This window comes from Pygocentrus nattereri, chromosome 27, assembly GCF_015220715.1.
Source record: "Pygocentrus nattereri isolate fPygNat1 chromosome 27, fPygNat1.pri, whole genome shotgun sequence".
NCBI classification, from domain to species: Eukaryota; Metazoa; Chordata; class Actinopteri; order Characiformes; family Serrasalmidae; genus Pygocentrus; species Pygocentrus nattereri.
The window spans coordinates 13105224-13122055 of record NC_051237.1 but is presented as its reverse complement, the minus strand read 5'-3'; the positions used below and the strand labels follow the sequence as shown (position 1 = coordinate 13122055).

Genomic DNA, 16832 nt, shown 5'->3' with positions numbered 1-16832 from the left:
AAAATGCAATTAGATTATCTAATATCTAATCCCATCAGAAGTATCTGAAATATAAGAAACATGCTCCTAATGGTAGTTTTGACCGGAAGTGAAAGGTGGTGTTTGGCTTTTGCGCAGTGTTGTAAATGGGAAGAAGGTACTTTTGATATATTCGAGTATCAACTAACAGTGGTACCTGCTTGTAGATCATGCTTTACATGCACAGTCTACTTAACTGAGATTTGTATATTTAAGTAAACAGTGGGGAAAAGGGGTTGATAATGTATATCAGTACTTATGATTATTCTGTATTGTATAAATGACCTTGGTGTGTTAACACCACAAGCATACATTCATAATGTCTGCGATAAAACACAGAAGTGGGAAAGTGAGGGGATTATTTAATCCTGAAGCAGGGCCCCTGAAAAAGGAAGTGATGCGCAGCTTTATCGAGTGTAAGTACCAGTTCAGAAATGAGCAGCCGGACGTATAGTAAACATGTCAGCTGGAGAAGGTGGAGGAGTAGTTCTCACGCCTCTATGCCAAGGCTTTCTGAAGAAGAGAAAAGACAAAATGGTAAGCAGTTCTTTTTAAATCGACACATCCTTTCTGTTCTATTATGGACTGTATTACACTAAAGGCCACACATGACACTGTTAGGACTTGAAAAGAAATCTGTAGAAAATACCTGAGTTAAATGACCTTTTTAAAATGAATTGCGCTGTTTTTTTTTTTTATTCCGCTATTGGCCCTTTTCAGACTCCAAAGGGCTTGCTTTACATACACTTAGACATCTCAAGGCTCTTGTGTATCAAAACTATCAAGTTGACAAAACTACCGTTCACCACACTCTTGGTATGGAGCCAAAGGAACTAGCTCCTTTAATGAGTTCACTCTTTTACTGATCTCATCAGAGGCTGAGGTGGGTGACCTATTGGTTCAAACTTCACAACACAACTCTCTTCTTCTACACTAAGAAAAATGGATCCACTGTGAGTATTCTAGTGCTACATTTCTATTTTAACATGGATGTTGCTCACATCACCTTGGAGTTGGAGTGTTTAATATAGACACCAATTAAGTTTGGTCTGAAAGTCCACACTGATTCCCTCTGTTGGTCAAGTTTGTTACAGTGAAAATCATAAAATGGTTAAAGTTTTAAAGTCTACTGTCAACTTCCTGTCCATACATTCCATATATGAAAAAAGGAAGATGCAAACAGTGATGAGGAGTGTTACTGTAGACAGTCTGGGACAGAGTTACTGGAATGGAAGTTGTGGTGGGGAGGACAAACGTTGTGCTGTTTCTGGCTGGCAGGAAGCAAATAAAGGACAGAAGGTTAAAAATGATCATGTAAAAGTGAATCATGCAAAATGTAAATCATACAAGTGAGTTTCAGGGGGAAGATATTGCAGACTACTTGCCCACTAAGGGTTAGACTTAATCCAAGCCTACAAAACTAGTCTATGTGCTGGCATTCAACTCCATTTACAGTTTAAGTATTTTTTTCTTCTACGTTTCTTGGTGAAGTAAATCAAAGCTCAATTATGTTTTCATTTCAAATTCATTTCATTGCATTAAAAATGTGCATATTTCATTTCCTCCGGCAGTCAGACCTTAGGGGACAGTATTACCTGTTTGAGGTAAGTTACATATCCTTAGTTGTGGCAGTTGTTGCTGTTTTCTTTAGACATATCACCTTATGAACATATTTTAATATAGATGATGTACTTTGGCTCCTTACAGACCTCAGTGTGAAGCGTGTAGCCTAAAGTATTATTAATTCATCATTATTTACTCAGTTTATATGAGATTAGACCAGGTCCAGAATAATCACTAGTGTTTTCTGACACTCTGTGGATCAGGTCGAGTCAGTGCATGAGGTGATGCAGACTGAGAACAAGCGCTACCTTTTTGAGATCACCATGAAAAACGGGAAGAGGAAAGTTCTGGTGAGTTCCCACCCTGCTCTTCTCCACTCGTGACTCTGTTTACTGGGCCTGATTGAGGATGTGGCCTGCAGTCGCCCACTGATACAAATAAAACTCAATTCTGCTCTAAGACATGAGTGACAAGTACCACCATTGACTATTGTTTCAAAAAAGGGAACGCAGATCACCCTGTTGTGCCTCACCACATCTTGGACCAACAGGGTGTGAACGTCCTTTAAATCAGTCTCATGCTGTAATTTTGGAGAAAAAGTGGTGAAGTCTGTGTAACAAGAATATTTAGAACAAGTGGCTCTTTGTGCTCAGTGTAGAGCATGTTCAGTAGTCAGCTGCAGGGCAAGTTATCAGAACAAGACTCAACTGAAATATTTAGAAAAGAGAAAATTATACAAGTCATTTTTTGTGGTGTAATGTTCCCCAAAAATTTCAGATTGTAAGGTTGAGTAGAAACTGGGCTTTGCAGGGTTACAGGTGCATAAACAAATAAATGAGAGAAGTAAATAAAGTAATTTTCACAGGTTAATAAACCCATAACCAACACATTAAGGCTTAACAAAGACAAAAAGATTAAAGGAAGACATAAGCATGTTAAAGTTTAGAGGCAAATTAGAGAGAGAGATGAGTGAGAAGGGGGTGAAGCGTTTTGTGCAAATTAAATGGAAATGACCATTTTGGACTATTACACTGCTCAAAAAATAAAGGGAACACAACATCCTAGATCTGAATGAATGAAATATTCTTATTGAATACTTTTCTGTACAAAGTTGAATGTGCTGACAACAACAAAAAAAAACCAAAAAAAAAACCACACAAATCAATGGAAATCAAATGTATTAACCAATGGAGGCCTGGATTTGGAGTCACACACAAAATTAAAGTGGAAAAACACACGACAGGCTGATCCAACTTTGATGTAATGTCCTTAAAACAAGTCAAAATGAGGCTCAGTATTGTGTGTGGCTTCCACGTGCCTGTATGACCTCCCTACAATGCCTGGGCATGCTCCTGATGAGGTGGCAGATGGTCTCCTGAGGGATCTCCTCCCAGACCTGGACTAAAGCATCCGCCAACTCCTGGACAGTCTGTGGTGGATGGAGCGAGACATGATGTCCCAGATGTGCTCAATCAGATTCAGGTCTGGGGAACGGGCGGGCCAGTCCATAGCTTCAATGCCTTCATCTTGCAGGAACTGCTGACACACTCCAGCCACATGAGGTCTAGCATTGTCCTGCATTAGGAGGAACCCAGTGCTGAAGGATGCTGAAGGATGTTGCAGGCAGCAGATCACTCTCCACGGTGTCTCCAGACTCTGTCATGTCTGTCATGTGCTCAGTGTGAACCTGCTTTCATCTGTGAAGAGCACAGGGCGCCAATGGCGACTTTGCCAATCCTGGTGTTCTCTGGCAAATGCCAAGCGTCCTGCTGAGCACAACCCCCATCTGTGGACGGTGGGCCGTCATACCATCCTCATGGAGTCAGTTTCTAACCGTTTGTGCAGACACATGCACATTTGTGGCCTGCTGGAGGTCATTTTGCAGGGCTTCTGGCAGTGCTCCTCCTGTTCCTCCTTGCACAAAGGCAGAGGTAGCAGTCCTGCTGCTGGCTTGTTGCCCTCCTATGGCCTCCTCCATGTCTCCTGGTGTACTGGCCTGTCTCCTGGTAGTGCCTCCAGCCTCTGGACACTACACTGACAGACACAGCAAACCTTGTTGCCACAGCTCACATTGATGTGCCATCCTGGATGAGCTGCACTACCTGAGCCACTTGTGTGGGTCGTAGAGTCCCTCTCATGCTACCACGAGTGTGAAAGCACCACCAACATTCAAAAGTGACCAAAACATCAGCCAGAAAGCAGAAAGGTACTGAGAAGTGGTCTGTGGTCCCCACTTGCAGAACCACTCCTTTATTGAGTGTGTCTTGCTAATCGCCAATAATTTCCACCTGTTGTCTGTTCCATTTGCACAACAGCTGTGAAACTGATTGTCAGTGTTGCTTCTTAATTGGACAGTTTGATTTCACAGAAGTTTGATTTACTTGGAGTTATATTGTGTTGTTATTTTTTTTGAGCAGTGTATATGGTCCAATGCAGACTTTTATTGTCTTACTGGTTAAGTTCAGTCAACAAAGTCAGTCTGTCATGTGTGTCCTAATGCTATCTGCCGCAGCCACTCTTTAGATAGGCCCAAGGAGTAACTGGGTGTATATCTTACACACTGCAACTTGAATGACTTCGGTTAAACTGAATTTTAGTTTTGTTTTTTTTTTGGATGTGCATAGAAGATCTCATCAATTCTCAGTTCCTGCCTTTTTCTAAACTCCACCCACAGGCTGCAGACACAGCAGATCTCAGACAAGAGTGGATTTGCCAGCTTTGGAAAGCCATGAAACATCCTGGGCTGAACAGGCCTGTGCTGACCTCTAACTGGTAATGCCTGATACAAAACCTCACTTTGTTTCAGGCAGTAAACGACAAAATCTGCTCTTAAAAGGGAAAAAAAAACAAAAGACTACAAAACAAACAAGCTGTCACGAGTTCCCACAGTTCTGTGCACACGCTGATGTGTAACTGAGTCTGTAGATGTGGCTGCACAGAATCACTCGTCATAAAGTTTTGTTATTTTATATTTATTAATAAATAACAGTGTAGATTTGTACATTTTAGAATTTACCTGCTCTGCTGATCACTCTACATAATTTTCCTACTAACTACAAGACACCTCAGAAAACTGTCATATTACAATATTTTGAAGCCGTAATCTGCAATAAAATATTTATTTTATTGAAAATGTTGATTCTAAACCTCTGAGTGTGTGTGTGTGCGTGTGTGTGTGCGTGTGCGTGTGCGTGTGCGTGCACGCAGGAGTGTTTTGTCAGACTCTAAGCGGAGAGCTCATAGCAGCCCATGCAACAGCAACAGCAGTATCAGCTGCAGTCGCCCAAACTCAGAGATCAGTGTCGGAAGGCCTTACTCCACCATCACCTATCACTGGACCTCCAGCGATCACTCTCAGCCTCTTAATCAATACACGACCCTGAACACGTACACTTCTCTTGGTATGATTTTCACAGAATGTTCGTCAGGGTCAGTATTTTAAGAGAGGTCCGTGTAAAGTCAGCTTCTCAATCTGCAGCAGTTATATGAAACTGTTAAATACTCAGTACATAAGATTGGTTTATTTATCAAAATGTTACTTATCACTTTGTAGTAAAAGCTGTAGTTGTTACATGTGCTTACATTCTCATCTTTCGCTTCCTGATCTCAGGCTTGGCAGACACAAAGAGCAACTGGTATCCAGAAGATAAACTGGAGCAGAACGCAGAGAAGATTGAACCTGAGAGTGATTATGACATCCTACCAGCTCACAAACGTTTGTGAAAACTTTTTAAACCCTTTTTTTCTTCTCAGTTTGGTCATTGCCAATTCCCACCTGCCAGCTAGGTCCCCCCATCACACAATGCAGCCAGGCTGGGAGGGTGAAGGCTAGTAAACGCTTCCTCTGAGACACGTGAAGCCAGCCACTGTATCTTTTTGAACCGCTGCTAACGCAATGTCACTCGGCAGCTGAGCATGTTTGGAGAAGAACACTGAACCAGTTCTGTTACATTAACAGAACTAACAGATAAATGTGTGACAAGGGGAGAGGGAGGGCGATCCCACCCACCCAGGAGAGCGAGACCAATTGAGCTTTCTTGGACAAATGGCTGTGGCATCACGACATTACCTGGGATCGAAATCTTGATCTCCAGATGACTGGGCCAACACTTAGACAGTTGTGAAATTAATTTCACTTTAACACGGATTATGCAACATTATACCATAATACAATACATACACAGTACAATACAGTGCAGTACTTTGTTCCCTTGATTAAAATGAAAGACAAGTTCTCCCTATAATTCAAATGTCATTAAATTCAGTGATGTCTCTACCATCATTAATAACATTCTACTTCAAGTTGAGTTTCTTATATTTCTGACATTTTATATTTTAGTTATATTTTAGTGCTTTTCCTGCTTTGACACACCCTTATTAACTCCTTAAAGGGGAATTCCATCAATCTTTAAACACTTCTGCGTAAGTTAGTCAATGAGATGTCAACAGTGTCATCCAGAGCGGTTTGCTGTTAAATGCTCTGTTGTAGAGAAACTTCACAAGTCACAAATATTCACAGCAGTTCTGACAGAAACCAGATGCCTGATGATTTTATCGGCTGTAAAAGCTCCTTTACAGAAAGTTATGACAAAAAAAAGGTTACTTTTACGCTGCTGACGTCTGAGACATTGTTTTATGATAGTTTTGCGACAGTCTTTTGGCTTAAAAACATTTTTAAGTACATGATACATGCATACATGCAGGGCATTGTGAGGCAAAGTAGTCCTGAATAAAACTTTTTTTTTCCTTTCTAGTTTTGCCTCAACTTTACCATCATTGTTACATTCAAATACTCAGAAGACTCATATAGGTTCACTATTGGTTTTGGTAGTGAATAAAATCATCATATTTGCACTGTAAACGTTCCAACTCCTGGGTCGTGTCACCCTTTGACGAGTCAAGGATTCAAGACATTCAAGTCGTCGCGTTTTTCTACAATAAAGCATTTCAGACCAAACCACTCTGAATGACTTTGTCAACATCTCAGTGACTGAACTATGAAGAGGTTTTGAAAAATCGGTGGAATTCCCCTTTAAAATCCCAGGCTTATGGCATACTAAGGCTTATGATTCAGTTAATACAGGGACTTCAGTGCAGACTGGTTGAGCTATTATTAGGTTATAGAAAACACTAAAAAGAACAGGGCAGTGGGCCTCCAGGGTTGAGAAACACTGTTCTAGGGAATAACTTGTTCACTTGCTTGTATCTATAGTACTGAGCTGGACATTTAAATAGTGAAATGTATGTATTTTCAGCCTTGAATTATGAAGAGGCCATTTATGATACACCTCCATCCAACCGGCGAACCAGTGGACGAGATCGTGGTGAGTATTCGTCCTTTTCCACACTCTCATCTACTCTTTCTACCCATTTGCTCATCATCTGTCCTGACTGATCTCCTTTTCAGAAATGACTGACAGCATCTATGATGTCCCAAAGTCCATATTTAGGCAAAATGGTGAGTGAAAGGCTACTGTGCATAATTCATAAATCACTTATGATGGGAAGTGATGTGATCTGGAATTTGGCATTACAGATGGTGAAGAGAGGCCCATGAGTGGGGCGCTGCTTATTGACATGATGGCCTGTTTGGGGGAAGACTCTGCAGACTTAGTCAGAGCAGCTGCCCCAAGTGCCATTTGTAAACCCTAACAGTGCGAATCATTTCAACACACCAAAAGCCCACTTGCCAACCAGCATTTATCATTCTTTTGGACAACAAAACTATATGTTGCTGTATGTCACTGGACTTAATTTTGCATTGTTTTTCTATTCTTGGTATTGCCTGGCATTATCTACTATTATTTTTCCTAATACAATATGAAAGCATTAATACTGTATTTACTGAGCTGAATTACATAAATATGGTGTATTTGCCACTTTTAGAGGCTCATGGGTCACGCAATGTACTGTCATTGTTTTGATTGATCAGTCGATCCCACAGTGGCAACACTGCCCTCTTCTGGCCTAAAATTACAAGTGCGCTAAAAACCACAGAATTGAAATGTTCCTTAGGAGCACTTTAGTTCTATAATTACAGACTGTTGCCCATCTGTTTCTCTGCATACTTTGAACAGGGTGAAATGGGGCTAATAGTCAGGACCACCACAGGGCAGGTGTTTGGCTGGTACAAGTGGATCAGACACAGCAGCGCAGTTTTTAAAATGAGACCCGCTCTGTGGTGGTCCTAAGACAGTATACAGAGAAATGGCCTACAGTCTATAACTGTGGAAATAAGATACACCTACATGGTGAGCGGATCTGATAAAAATGGACTATGTGCAGATACAAAGAACAAATTAAAGAATTTTTTTTTACGTGTAGATTAAGATGAAAATAACGCTGTGAGATTCTTTACTCAGTTTTGTTTTTTTTTTTTACATCTTGACTACACATTTGATCTGGTTTAAAAAGATGCACTATAGAACTTTGCCACTGCCACAAATTTCATGATTGTTTCTATCACTGGTAAATTAAAGAGTATGTTGTTGTCCTATCAGAACGATGAAAAAAAAATTTTGAAAAGAAATGGGAGATGCATTATCAGCACAGCAGCTATCCTTTATATTGTGACCATCTGATGGTGAATGGACCAACAGGAATGTACATCAGAAATAAAATTGTGTTACATAACCTTACATTGAAAGCACATTTGCCTTTTCCTGCAGAGTTATAAATTTAGAGATACATGGTTCTGTTAGGATAGACATTTTTTCTTCTCACTGAGAAGAGCAGTACAGAATACATGCAATGATAAAAATCTGATAAAAGAGAAAAAGCATGTTTCCTTTGGATTATATATACACACACAAACTTATTACAAAAACCACCACCACCGAAAACTACACTCTAAATGAAAGTATGTACAGTGTGAAATGCCCATGGAAATCTGACAGGACAGAAAAAGCACAAAGAAGAGAAACCTGACAAGGTCACAATATAAACATGACAAGTTTTAAAAATTCAGAGCAACATCTACGATTTCCACAAATTCCATCAGGTCACTGTGATGTTCCACAGAGGGTTGTGAGTCGGGTCTGTGGAAGAAAAAGGGACAATGATTTACATGTTTGAGGGGGAAAAAAAAAAAAAAAAAAAAAAAAAAAAAGTCCTCCCAGTATGAAGGCATACCTGCAGCTGTCTGATACTGCGTACTGCCTTATCATCCAGTTGGCGTAGATCAACAGTATCCATCTCACTAGCCAGCAGCTGAATACACTGAAAACAGAAAAGAAGCTGAAATTTCTTGCTGGTTTTTGATGGAATGAAAAAACAAATGACACTTTCATATTCAGAAAGTACTTTCCATGTAGAAAACTTATTTTATATTTCTACACATTGCGACTGATAAATCATGTCATTACACAAACAGAGCACAACTAACCTCTCCATTGCCCAGAGGGACATTGATGACAATGTCCTCAGTGCATCCAGCGATAGGAGAGCCGTTTACAGAGATGCTGTACACCTTCTCTTTGTGACGAGGAACTCTCAGTGCAGGAGTCTTGGGCAACCTGGCGGAGGAGAAAAGGACATTATGTTCACATCCTTAGCCTTACTGCTTGGTTCCAAGTCATTTCTTTCTGCCTTGTTCCTTTATAAGCGACTCATCTGGTATTATTGTGAACATGTCTGCATGTTTTCTAAATAAAAGGTGGCAAGCACGATCTGCATGTGATGCTCTTTGGGGGATCTAGGAGAATGGAGAGAGACAAAAAGAGGTTTTACAGCTGCGTCTCAAAGCTTAGAACGCAGCTGAAGAAAGCTGCATTTTCTGCCCTCGTGTCACTGAGAGGTGTCCCGTTTTGTAATAAACTTTGAATGCAATGAAGAAATGCATCTCCTTTTCTGGAGAAATTGAAAGACAACTTCTGTCCTTCAAGACTTTGACCCATAATTCTTCAAGCGCAGTGCAAAACTTAACAGCAGAAACAGCCTCAAATGATTCAACACTGACAAGCTACCATTTTTAAGTGTAAAATTAAAATATTTAAAAAATATTTTTGTTGCGTTGCTTTCATAAGTCCTTGATATGTTAACTGAGCCTGCTCAAACCAGCAGGAATGCACTTTGAGACATGCTTTTCGCAAAATGAGTAGAGAACCAATTTCATTTAGGCCAACAGTTCTCAATCCTGGTCGTCAAGTACACTCCTCTGCCCTGCATGAGTGTTCTCCCAGCTCCAACATACCCAGGTCATTATTAATAACTTCACTATTAATTAATCCCTTAGTTATACTGGGTGTGTTAAGCTGAAACACTAAAATGTGTGGGGCAGCGGCACTCCAGGACCATGATTAAGAACTGTTTGAGTATAATAGAGGCCAAATGACAAAAACACCATACATCTGGAGTTACCTTGAATCAAAGCGAGGTGTGATGAGAGGAGTTGGGCCCATGATGGAGGAGTCCAGGAAACTTCTGGCTGGAGTGACTAAGGGCTTTCTAGTGGATCTTAGATCGTATAAATGTGTTAATGAATATCATTTCACACAAACCTTTTATTGGGTGCCCACCCCTCCGAAAATCCACCCACAAAAATTAAACATGACTCACTTTCTGATGGAGCTGTTCTGTTTGTTGACAGAAAGCGCTTTGGCTTTTTTGGAGGTCGATGGTGCTTTCTTTGGCCTTCCCTATTGTAAACATGACAAAATTACAGCACCACGAAGTTGACCAAGGGTATCTACTAATCTGTCAGCAGTTATCACAGAATTAGTCCATTCAATTTGTTTTAATAAAAACATTTTTGTGTTTTGACAGGGTGAGAAATAACAGTGGTAAAATTGATGATGCACGTCCACTTATAGTACTCGGACTGACCTTTTTTGTTGTAGATTTAGACACCAGGTTCTCTTCATCTTCAGAGTTTGCACTGGTCTTCGCAGCTGTCCATATGGAGGGTCAGACATGATCAACACAAATCAATATTAATAAAAAGCATGAGATGAGGAAAAAGAATGTTACCTTTTTTGGCTGACTTGGGTGGAATTGTGTGATCCTGAGCTATGGCCAGCTCCACTTCAGCAGCCACCTCCTTTTGCTGTATGCAATGACAAAATTAACATTTGCAGTTTGAAATTACAGTGTAATGTGTTAGTGTAATAAATGTGTTAGTATAATAAATAAATAAAAGATTAAAAAACACCACTCAGTTCATCTACAGCTGTAGAAAAATACTTGCCTTCGACTCATCCACTGGTGTTTTTGGCTTTTCTGAACCTAATAAACAGAGGGAAATACATAGATCTATTATGAATGTAACATAATACAGTGTTGCTCAAAAAGTGTAACTATGAGCTAAATATCTCATTTCAATTTTTCTGATCAATAGTCATAGAAATTGAAATCATTTTCTAATTTGAGGTCCAGGCCTATTTTTTTGGCCAAGGAGGCAGGCAAATCCACATTTTATGGATTAAATTTTAGACACTAAACATAGTATGCCAAAGTGCCAGTTAGTTGTGGTTGTGATGTCATGTACAAATCACATTAATATTTTGTTGTTTATGATTAGTCCAAGTCATTTTTATAAAGCTAATTTAGAAACCACACTTTCAAATTGCAATATAAAAACTATTAAAATCATTCAGCCCTATGTAATTCAACATCAATAAGGAATATGCATCTTTATCCAGCTCAGGCCAAAGAGAGAACAGCTTGTGTGTACATACCACAGTACTGAATCCAGTTAATCTGTCGCACTGCCATGGGCAGTTTGATCAGTGCCATGTTGTACAGATTGTCTGCATCTTTCAACAGGTTGTTGGTCTTGTCCTTCAGCCTCTTGACTATGGTGCGCACTGTGAGCAAAAAGAAGCACAGGTTCAGTGGTGAACCATTGCCACAACGGTGGCCATTCAAAGAAAGAGGCTTCCGTAGGGAATCATAACTTCTGTAGTTACAGCTACACTGTGCACGTCAGTAAAAAACGCCACTTGATAATCAGACAGATTTTTGCATAGTACATGGACTTTTGTTCACCTGTTCATTTGATATGCAAACAATGACGCCCACCTCCTTCAAAAAAAAGGTGTAAAATTTAACCCATTAATGCCCGGCAACTGAATCTAGCATGACGGGGGAAAGCAGTTTGTGTAATGTTGATTAAACTTTGAAGGGTGCTCTGCTAATGCAGTAGTTTTCAATCCTGGTCCTGGAGCACCAATGTTCTTGACATTTTAGTTTCCTCTGCTCACAGCACATCTGATACAACTACTGAACTACTTAAGAAGCTCTACTTCAGCTGATCTGCGTGTGTTCGAGTAGGGAGTACATGATATCACTGCTCCTCAAAGCCGGTCAGGAAGGCCACTGCGCTCAGCCCGGCAGGGAACTTGACCACAGCCGTTTAAACGCCAGCATTAGCCGTCTTGATACCCTTATGCAGTGTTAATATAAGCTTAACAACTAACCTTAGATGACTGTAAAGTTACAAACATACCCTCATCGTCGAAATCAAGAAGAAAGGCTTCTAATTTCGGCATCTTGACGTTCTTCTTGGCTTTGGCGTTAGTGGTTCGTTTCCTCGGAGCCATTGTTCTGCTGTGAGAGAGCGGAGCGAAGCGGGACCATCAGTTTAGCCATTTAGCTAACAACACGCCATTCCTCTTTAAAACACAACTATTATCAAGGCCAATTACTTAACTATCTTATTACACTTCTTAATTATTGTCTTCTAATTACCTGGTCGCGTTTCTGTATCCTCTCTGATCTGATTTCTCCTCGACGCTCTTCGTGTTCGCAGCCGTTGGAAAAGACGCTTTTCAAATTCTTTGGCGAAACAGTTCGGCCAATGAGCGAGCAGCACTCTGTGTGCGTCATCCATACTGGCGTTTCTTACCAATCAGCTACAGCGTCTCAAAAAAACAAAAGAAATAGGCCAATAGCCGCAGACCTTATTGGACGAGGCGGTAGATACAGGTTTCGGATTGGTGATTTAAGCGCATACGCCAGATAGATCGGAAGGACCACGTGGATCCTCGGCGTGAAAACGCGTGGACTGCAAAATAACGCATTCCCCTCGTAACAGATGAGATACTCTGTTGTTTGTGAAGTATTCGCTTGTGCGTATGTGCGCGTGTTCACGTTTCGCACACATGTTGGTGAGGCTGGCGGACAGCGAGCCCCTCCACTCGGCCGAGTAACGTGTCAGTTCTGTCTTGGTTGGTGACTTCTTCTCTTCAGCCGAGCGATGTCTCAGGAAGCGCTGCTGTCGCTGCGTCAGGAGCTCCGAAAATGCTTTCGGAGTTTAGAGGCGAGCCGCACCGTTTGGGGGTCTGCTCTGGAGGAGTGCTCCCCTTTGCTGAGCTCCCTGGGAAACCTCGCCGAGCAGCTGAGGGCGCTGAAGTGTGTAGAACTGCTAAACACGCCTCTCGCCAAGTTTCCAGACCTTCAAGAACGCCTTCAGCACAAACTCACGCAGGCAGCAGACACTGTCCTCAGCAAATTAACTGAAAAAATGTAAGTCTGCTTTTTGTTCCCATTAAAGGTCCCATAGGTCTTCTTCTGGCATGTGTGTAATGTTTTGTACCAAAAGCATCCGTTATTCATTTTTGCATTACTATGTCCAACCTTGCTTAATGTGGAGTTAAACAGGCTGATTGTGATACTGTTCCTCTAAGGCGGATGTATGCAAATGACCTCTGTTCTGATTGGCCCATTTTTTTCTTTTCTTATTTTAAAAAGCAGTCTGGTGTGGTGCACTCCGCAACACGTAAATGGGCAGACCTAGACGGTTTTAGGCTGATAGTAAATATTTGGATTTTTGTGACATCACAAACACTGAATAAAATAAATAAGCTTAGTTCATGTATATAGTTTGGAGAGCGAACGTTTAACAATGTTGACATACTAGTGACAATCTTGTTTCTTCTTCTTCTTCTTATTCTTATTCTTATTATTACTATTATTATTATTATTAACAATAATATTTCTATTATTACCTAATCCTACAGTGTTCCATTGCTTTTGCAGGGATGCCCTTCAAGTGGTGAAGGATTCCATCAGTAAGCAGGTGTTTGCGCTTTTCCAGCTATATGAGCAGAACTCCGACTTCCTTGATCTGCGCTCTTGTGTTGCCAGATCTGCCATTTCTCCATCTATTGCTGACATGTTGGAATGGCTCCAGGACGCAGAATACTACTATCGTGTCCAGTATCCTAGATCCGCTGCGAGACTCATGAGTGGCATTTAAGTTTGAAATAGCTAACTTACCTTTCTCTCCCTGCAGCTCTTTACTTTTTAGCTTGGCACCATGGAATCTAAATTGGTGGTGACTTAGCCATGTTTACATGCAGCCTAATAGTCCTATAATAATCTGACTAATAGCTAATTTGGAATTGAATACGTCCATGTATACACCTCAGTCAGAATAGACTAGTCCACTTGAGGCCATTTGGAGTGCAATTTCTATTCAGTTGAACAAGGGGGTGGTTGGTTAGTGTAGTGGGTAACATCTCTGCCTTCTACGCTGCCTTCTATGCTGTAGACTGGGGTTCAATCCCCACCCTACACTATATCAATAAGGGTCCTTGGGCAAGACTCCTAACACCGCCTTCACCTACCTGTGTATAAATAATCAAATTATAGTCGCTCTGGATAAGAGCGTCTGCCAAGTGCCATACATGTAAACAAGGTGGGCAGTCCTGTAAATAATCCATTAAATAGAAGAATAGTAGCTGTCTAATTGCCTGTATCTGATTACATGTTCTGCGCGTATGCGTTTGTGTCATGGCGAAAGTTTAACATTCAGCAGGGCAGGAGTGTAAACTGGTCTGCAGATGAGGTGAAGTTTACGTTTTGAACTTTTAAAGACGCCTTTGGGATGGGCGTCTTTTTCAGAACGTGACTTCTTCCTCTCGGCCTTCTTTAATAAGCACATGTGAAGTACGTTTTCCTGTATCTGACATAATTTTAATGTAATTAAAAACACAAGCACGGCTTACTGCTGCTTATCTCACTCTGATGGGACTCATGTGATGCTCATTGTCATGGTAACATCTACACCAAGTGGTTCCGTTTTAGATCAGAATTTTGTGTTGGATTACTTGTAGTGTGCAAGTTGTAAACAGATTTTTATCAGATTGCTGTAGAGTGAGCATGTGAACAACTCTACATGTAAACAGAGACATTGTGACCCCTGGTACCAGTCAGCACAACTTTTAAAGACGTCAGTTTCACCATCGTGATTCCACATCAGAACACTCTGAATGATTTTACCATGGAATTATACAGATAATGTCAAAAATGGTTGGAAATCCCCTTTAAATCAATGTTGAATGTAAAGTGTAGATACATGCCACAGGGTCCTAAGTAGTTGAACCAGGTGAAAAGACAATTTTTTGATCGGTTAAGAAATTTAAATACATACCTTTTTTTTTTTTTTTTTTTTTTTTTTTTTTTTTTGTCCTAACAGCGCACACATTATCTCTGGAATTAGCTCTTTTGTCACACAAGACTTTTTCTGTTCATCTATAGTCCCACCTCACTGTATTTAGGCTTGTTTAGACTTCAGCCTTTCAACCTTTGACGCCCCCAACCACAGCAGCAGATACTTACAACACCAAGTATAAAAACTGGCCCATTATTTTCAACCCTGTGTTGTAAAGAAGCTGCTGCCATTTGGGTTTTTTTTTTTTTTTTTTTTCTTTTCTCATCTACACAAGAATACAGTGACCTTGTGTTTGCTCCCAGTGTAGCTGCTCTTTAGTTGTTGCAGCAGGCAACAGTTTGCAAAGATGAAGTTATTTGTTTAGATGCTCATGCCTTTCAGTGATCATAGCTGTTGTGCCAGGGGAGGGGCCTGGGCTGCAATTTCCTATGGCTAGCAGTCTAGGAATAGTGAGGGAGAAACAGTATGTGGATGTGTGATTGTCCTCAGCTAGGTGTTCAGATATGTTCAGAGGAGCAGCCTGCTACAGATGCTAAAGCCTGATGACCTTACACTTATGGAGACAGCACCAAAGAGATGGGCATCTTTAGATTCCCCTAGTAGAGAAGAAAGAATTTCAGGTAATCCTGTCACAAATGGGTCCAGAAGCATTGTGTATATACTTAATGTACTAATTGTTATTTAATGGGTACTGCAATATACTCAGTTTGCTGCTTTTTTCTGTTTCAGATGCACTCTTTCAAGTGTCCTTCTTCTTGGAGTCTGAGTAAACTGTTATTGAGTTTCTGCCAAGCTTACATCACCTATTTACAAGCTCCCAACTGGAAAAAAAGTGCAGCTGAGCTGTAATTATGAGGCGGAAACTTGGTAACCTGAGTCTCAGATTGTCCTGTAATGTCTGGCTCTTATACTACAGACACTGCTCGACCTTGCTTTGGCAGTTTTCAGGAAAACAAATGCTAAAAGACATGGCCTGTACCTGCAACTTTACAAAAACGAGCATTAGTTTAGTAACTTTTCGTATGGGGGAAAATTCCAAGAAGCACAAATCACAGTGTTAGTATAACAAATGAAGAGGATAAGGATGCACAGCAACCCACACATAAGATGAGGTAATATGTGAGCATATGCAGTGATATTGAACTTGCTGCATGACTTTGGACTCCTAACCTCATTGGAACTTCACAGACTCTTAAAGAATGCTGTTCAAGGACTTTTGTGAAAACTGAAGGTAAACACTGATTTTGTTCATGGACTTGTACAGTTCAAGTGTTCTTAATAAATATGAATTGCTTTGCATTTGTTGCAGTTAGCATCTACCACATGGAAACGATTTCAATATTTTTCAGTCACATCATGTCTATTTATTATCACACATCCCTAACTTGTGTTTTAACAAAATAAATATAAAAGCACTTCACTCACAGCAAACTTGGTTACAGCATTGCTAAACTTGGTTGTTTCTGTGATGAAAATTGGGATTTACAGGACGTAGAGTACAGATCACAGTGTAAATACTATTTATCTCAGCTATGAGATGGCCAGCTGTTAACAGGATGAAATTAAGATGAGCAGATAAGATAAATCAATTACTCAGAAAAACTATAGTGCAGTTTAAAACCATGCACTCATGTGGACAGAAATGAAAAACAGTACAAATAAATAAGGATGTCAATAAAACACCTTTCGAATAATTCAAGTCACTGCAGTACTGTTACACAACTTGCTCAGTTTCAGTCATGGGATTCTGTCCTCTCAGAACTTCCTTTATTTTCCATATGTTTTCAAAAGGTTGGAATCGATGTCAATAACATAAAGCCAATTTGGCTGTTAAATTTTTTGGGGGAAAATTTTAGAT

At 40.4% G+C, this 16832-nt stretch overlaps 3 protein-coding genes across 3 annotated transcripts; 2 read left to right on the top strand and 1 right to left on the bottom strand.

The window, feature by feature from the left end:
- The first annotated feature begins 25 nt into the window (after positions 1 to 25).
- On the top strand, positions 26 to 9248 carry LOC108430563. Its single transcript, XM_017703125.2, has 10 exons — positions 26 to 555; positions 894 to 971; positions 1590 to 1622; positions 1845 to 1931; positions 4256 to 4353; positions 4789 to 4982; positions 5192 to 5296; positions 6837 to 6905; positions 6989 to 7039; positions 7118 to 9248. Exons 1-10 carry the CDS (start codon positions 478 to 480, stop codon positions 7231 to 7233), a joined length of 909 nt encoding a protein of 302 aa, XP_017558614.1. The 5' UTR covers positions 26 to 477; the 3' UTR covers positions 7234 to 9248.
- On the bottom strand, positions 8121 to 12385 carry cdca8 (cell division cycle associated 8). The gene is made up of 11 exons (XM_017703126.2): positions 12268 to 12385; positions 12026 to 12126; positions 11256 to 11384; positions 10766 to 10803; positions 10549 to 10624; positions 10405 to 10469; positions 10138 to 10217; positions 9940 to 10035; positions 8966 to 9095; positions 8713 to 8799; positions 8121 to 8618 (listed from the first exon to the last, which is right to left on the bottom strand). The coding sequence occupies exons 2-11, from the start codon at positions 12117 to 12119 to the stop codon at positions 8583 to 8585; spliced, it is 831 nt and encodes a 276-aa protein (XP_017558615.1). The 5' UTR covers positions 12120 to 12126; positions 12268 to 12385; the 3' UTR covers positions 8121 to 8582.
- c19h1orf109 (c19h1orf109 homolog (H. sapiens)) lies at positions 12314 to 16293 on the top strand. The gene is made up of 5 exons (XM_017703127.2): positions 12314 to 12318; positions 12774 to 13044; positions 13558 to 13737; positions 15476 to 15594; positions 15704 to 16293. The coding sequence occupies exons 2-5, from the start codon at positions 12776 to 12778 to the stop codon at positions 15742 to 15744; spliced, it is 609 nt and encodes a 202-aa protein (XP_017558616.1). The 5' UTR covers positions 12314 to 12318; positions 12774 to 12775; the 3' UTR covers positions 15745 to 16293.
- The last annotated feature ends 539 nt before the right edge of the window (positions 16294 to 16832 follow it).

Bases quoted from the DNA above. Each gene is read 5' to 3' on its own strand.
- LOC108430563 (XM_017703125.2), top strand. From the start codon at position 478: ATGTCAGCTGGAGAAGGTGGAGGAGTAGTTCTCACGCCTCTATGCCAA. The intron at 1,932-4,255 runs GTGAGTTCCCAC...CTCCACCCACAG, and splicing joins ACGGGAAGAGGAAAGTTCTG to GCTGCAGACACAGCAGATCT. The intron at 6,906-6,988 runs GTGAGTATTCGT...TCTCCTTTTCAG, and splicing joins AACCAGTGGACGAGATCGTG to AAATGACTGACAGCATCTAT.
- cdca8 (XM_017703126.2), bottom strand. From the start codon at position 12,119: ATGGCTCCGAGGAAACGAACCACTAACGCCAAAGCCAAGAAGAACGTC. The intron at 10,036-10,137 runs GTGAGTCATGTT...ATACGATCTAAG, and splicing joins CAGAACAGCTCCATCAGAAA to ATCCACTAGAAAGCCCTTAG. The intron at 8,619-8,712 runs GTATGCCTTCAT...TTTCTTCCACAG, and splicing joins GCAGTATCAGACAGCTGCAG to ACCCGACTCACAACCCTCTG.
- c19h1orf109 (XM_017703127.2), top strand. From the start codon at position 12,776: ATGTCTCAGGAAGCGCTGCTGTCGCTGCGTCAGGAGCTCCGAAAATGC. The intron at 13,045-13,557 runs GTAAGTCTGCTT...TTGCTTTTGCAG, and splicing joins AGCAAATTAACTGAAAAAAT to GGATGCCCTTCAAGTGGTGA. The intron at 13,738-15,475 runs GTATCCTAGATC...CTAGGTGTTCAG, and splicing joins GAATACTACTATCGTGTCCA to ATATGTTCAGAGGAGCAGCC.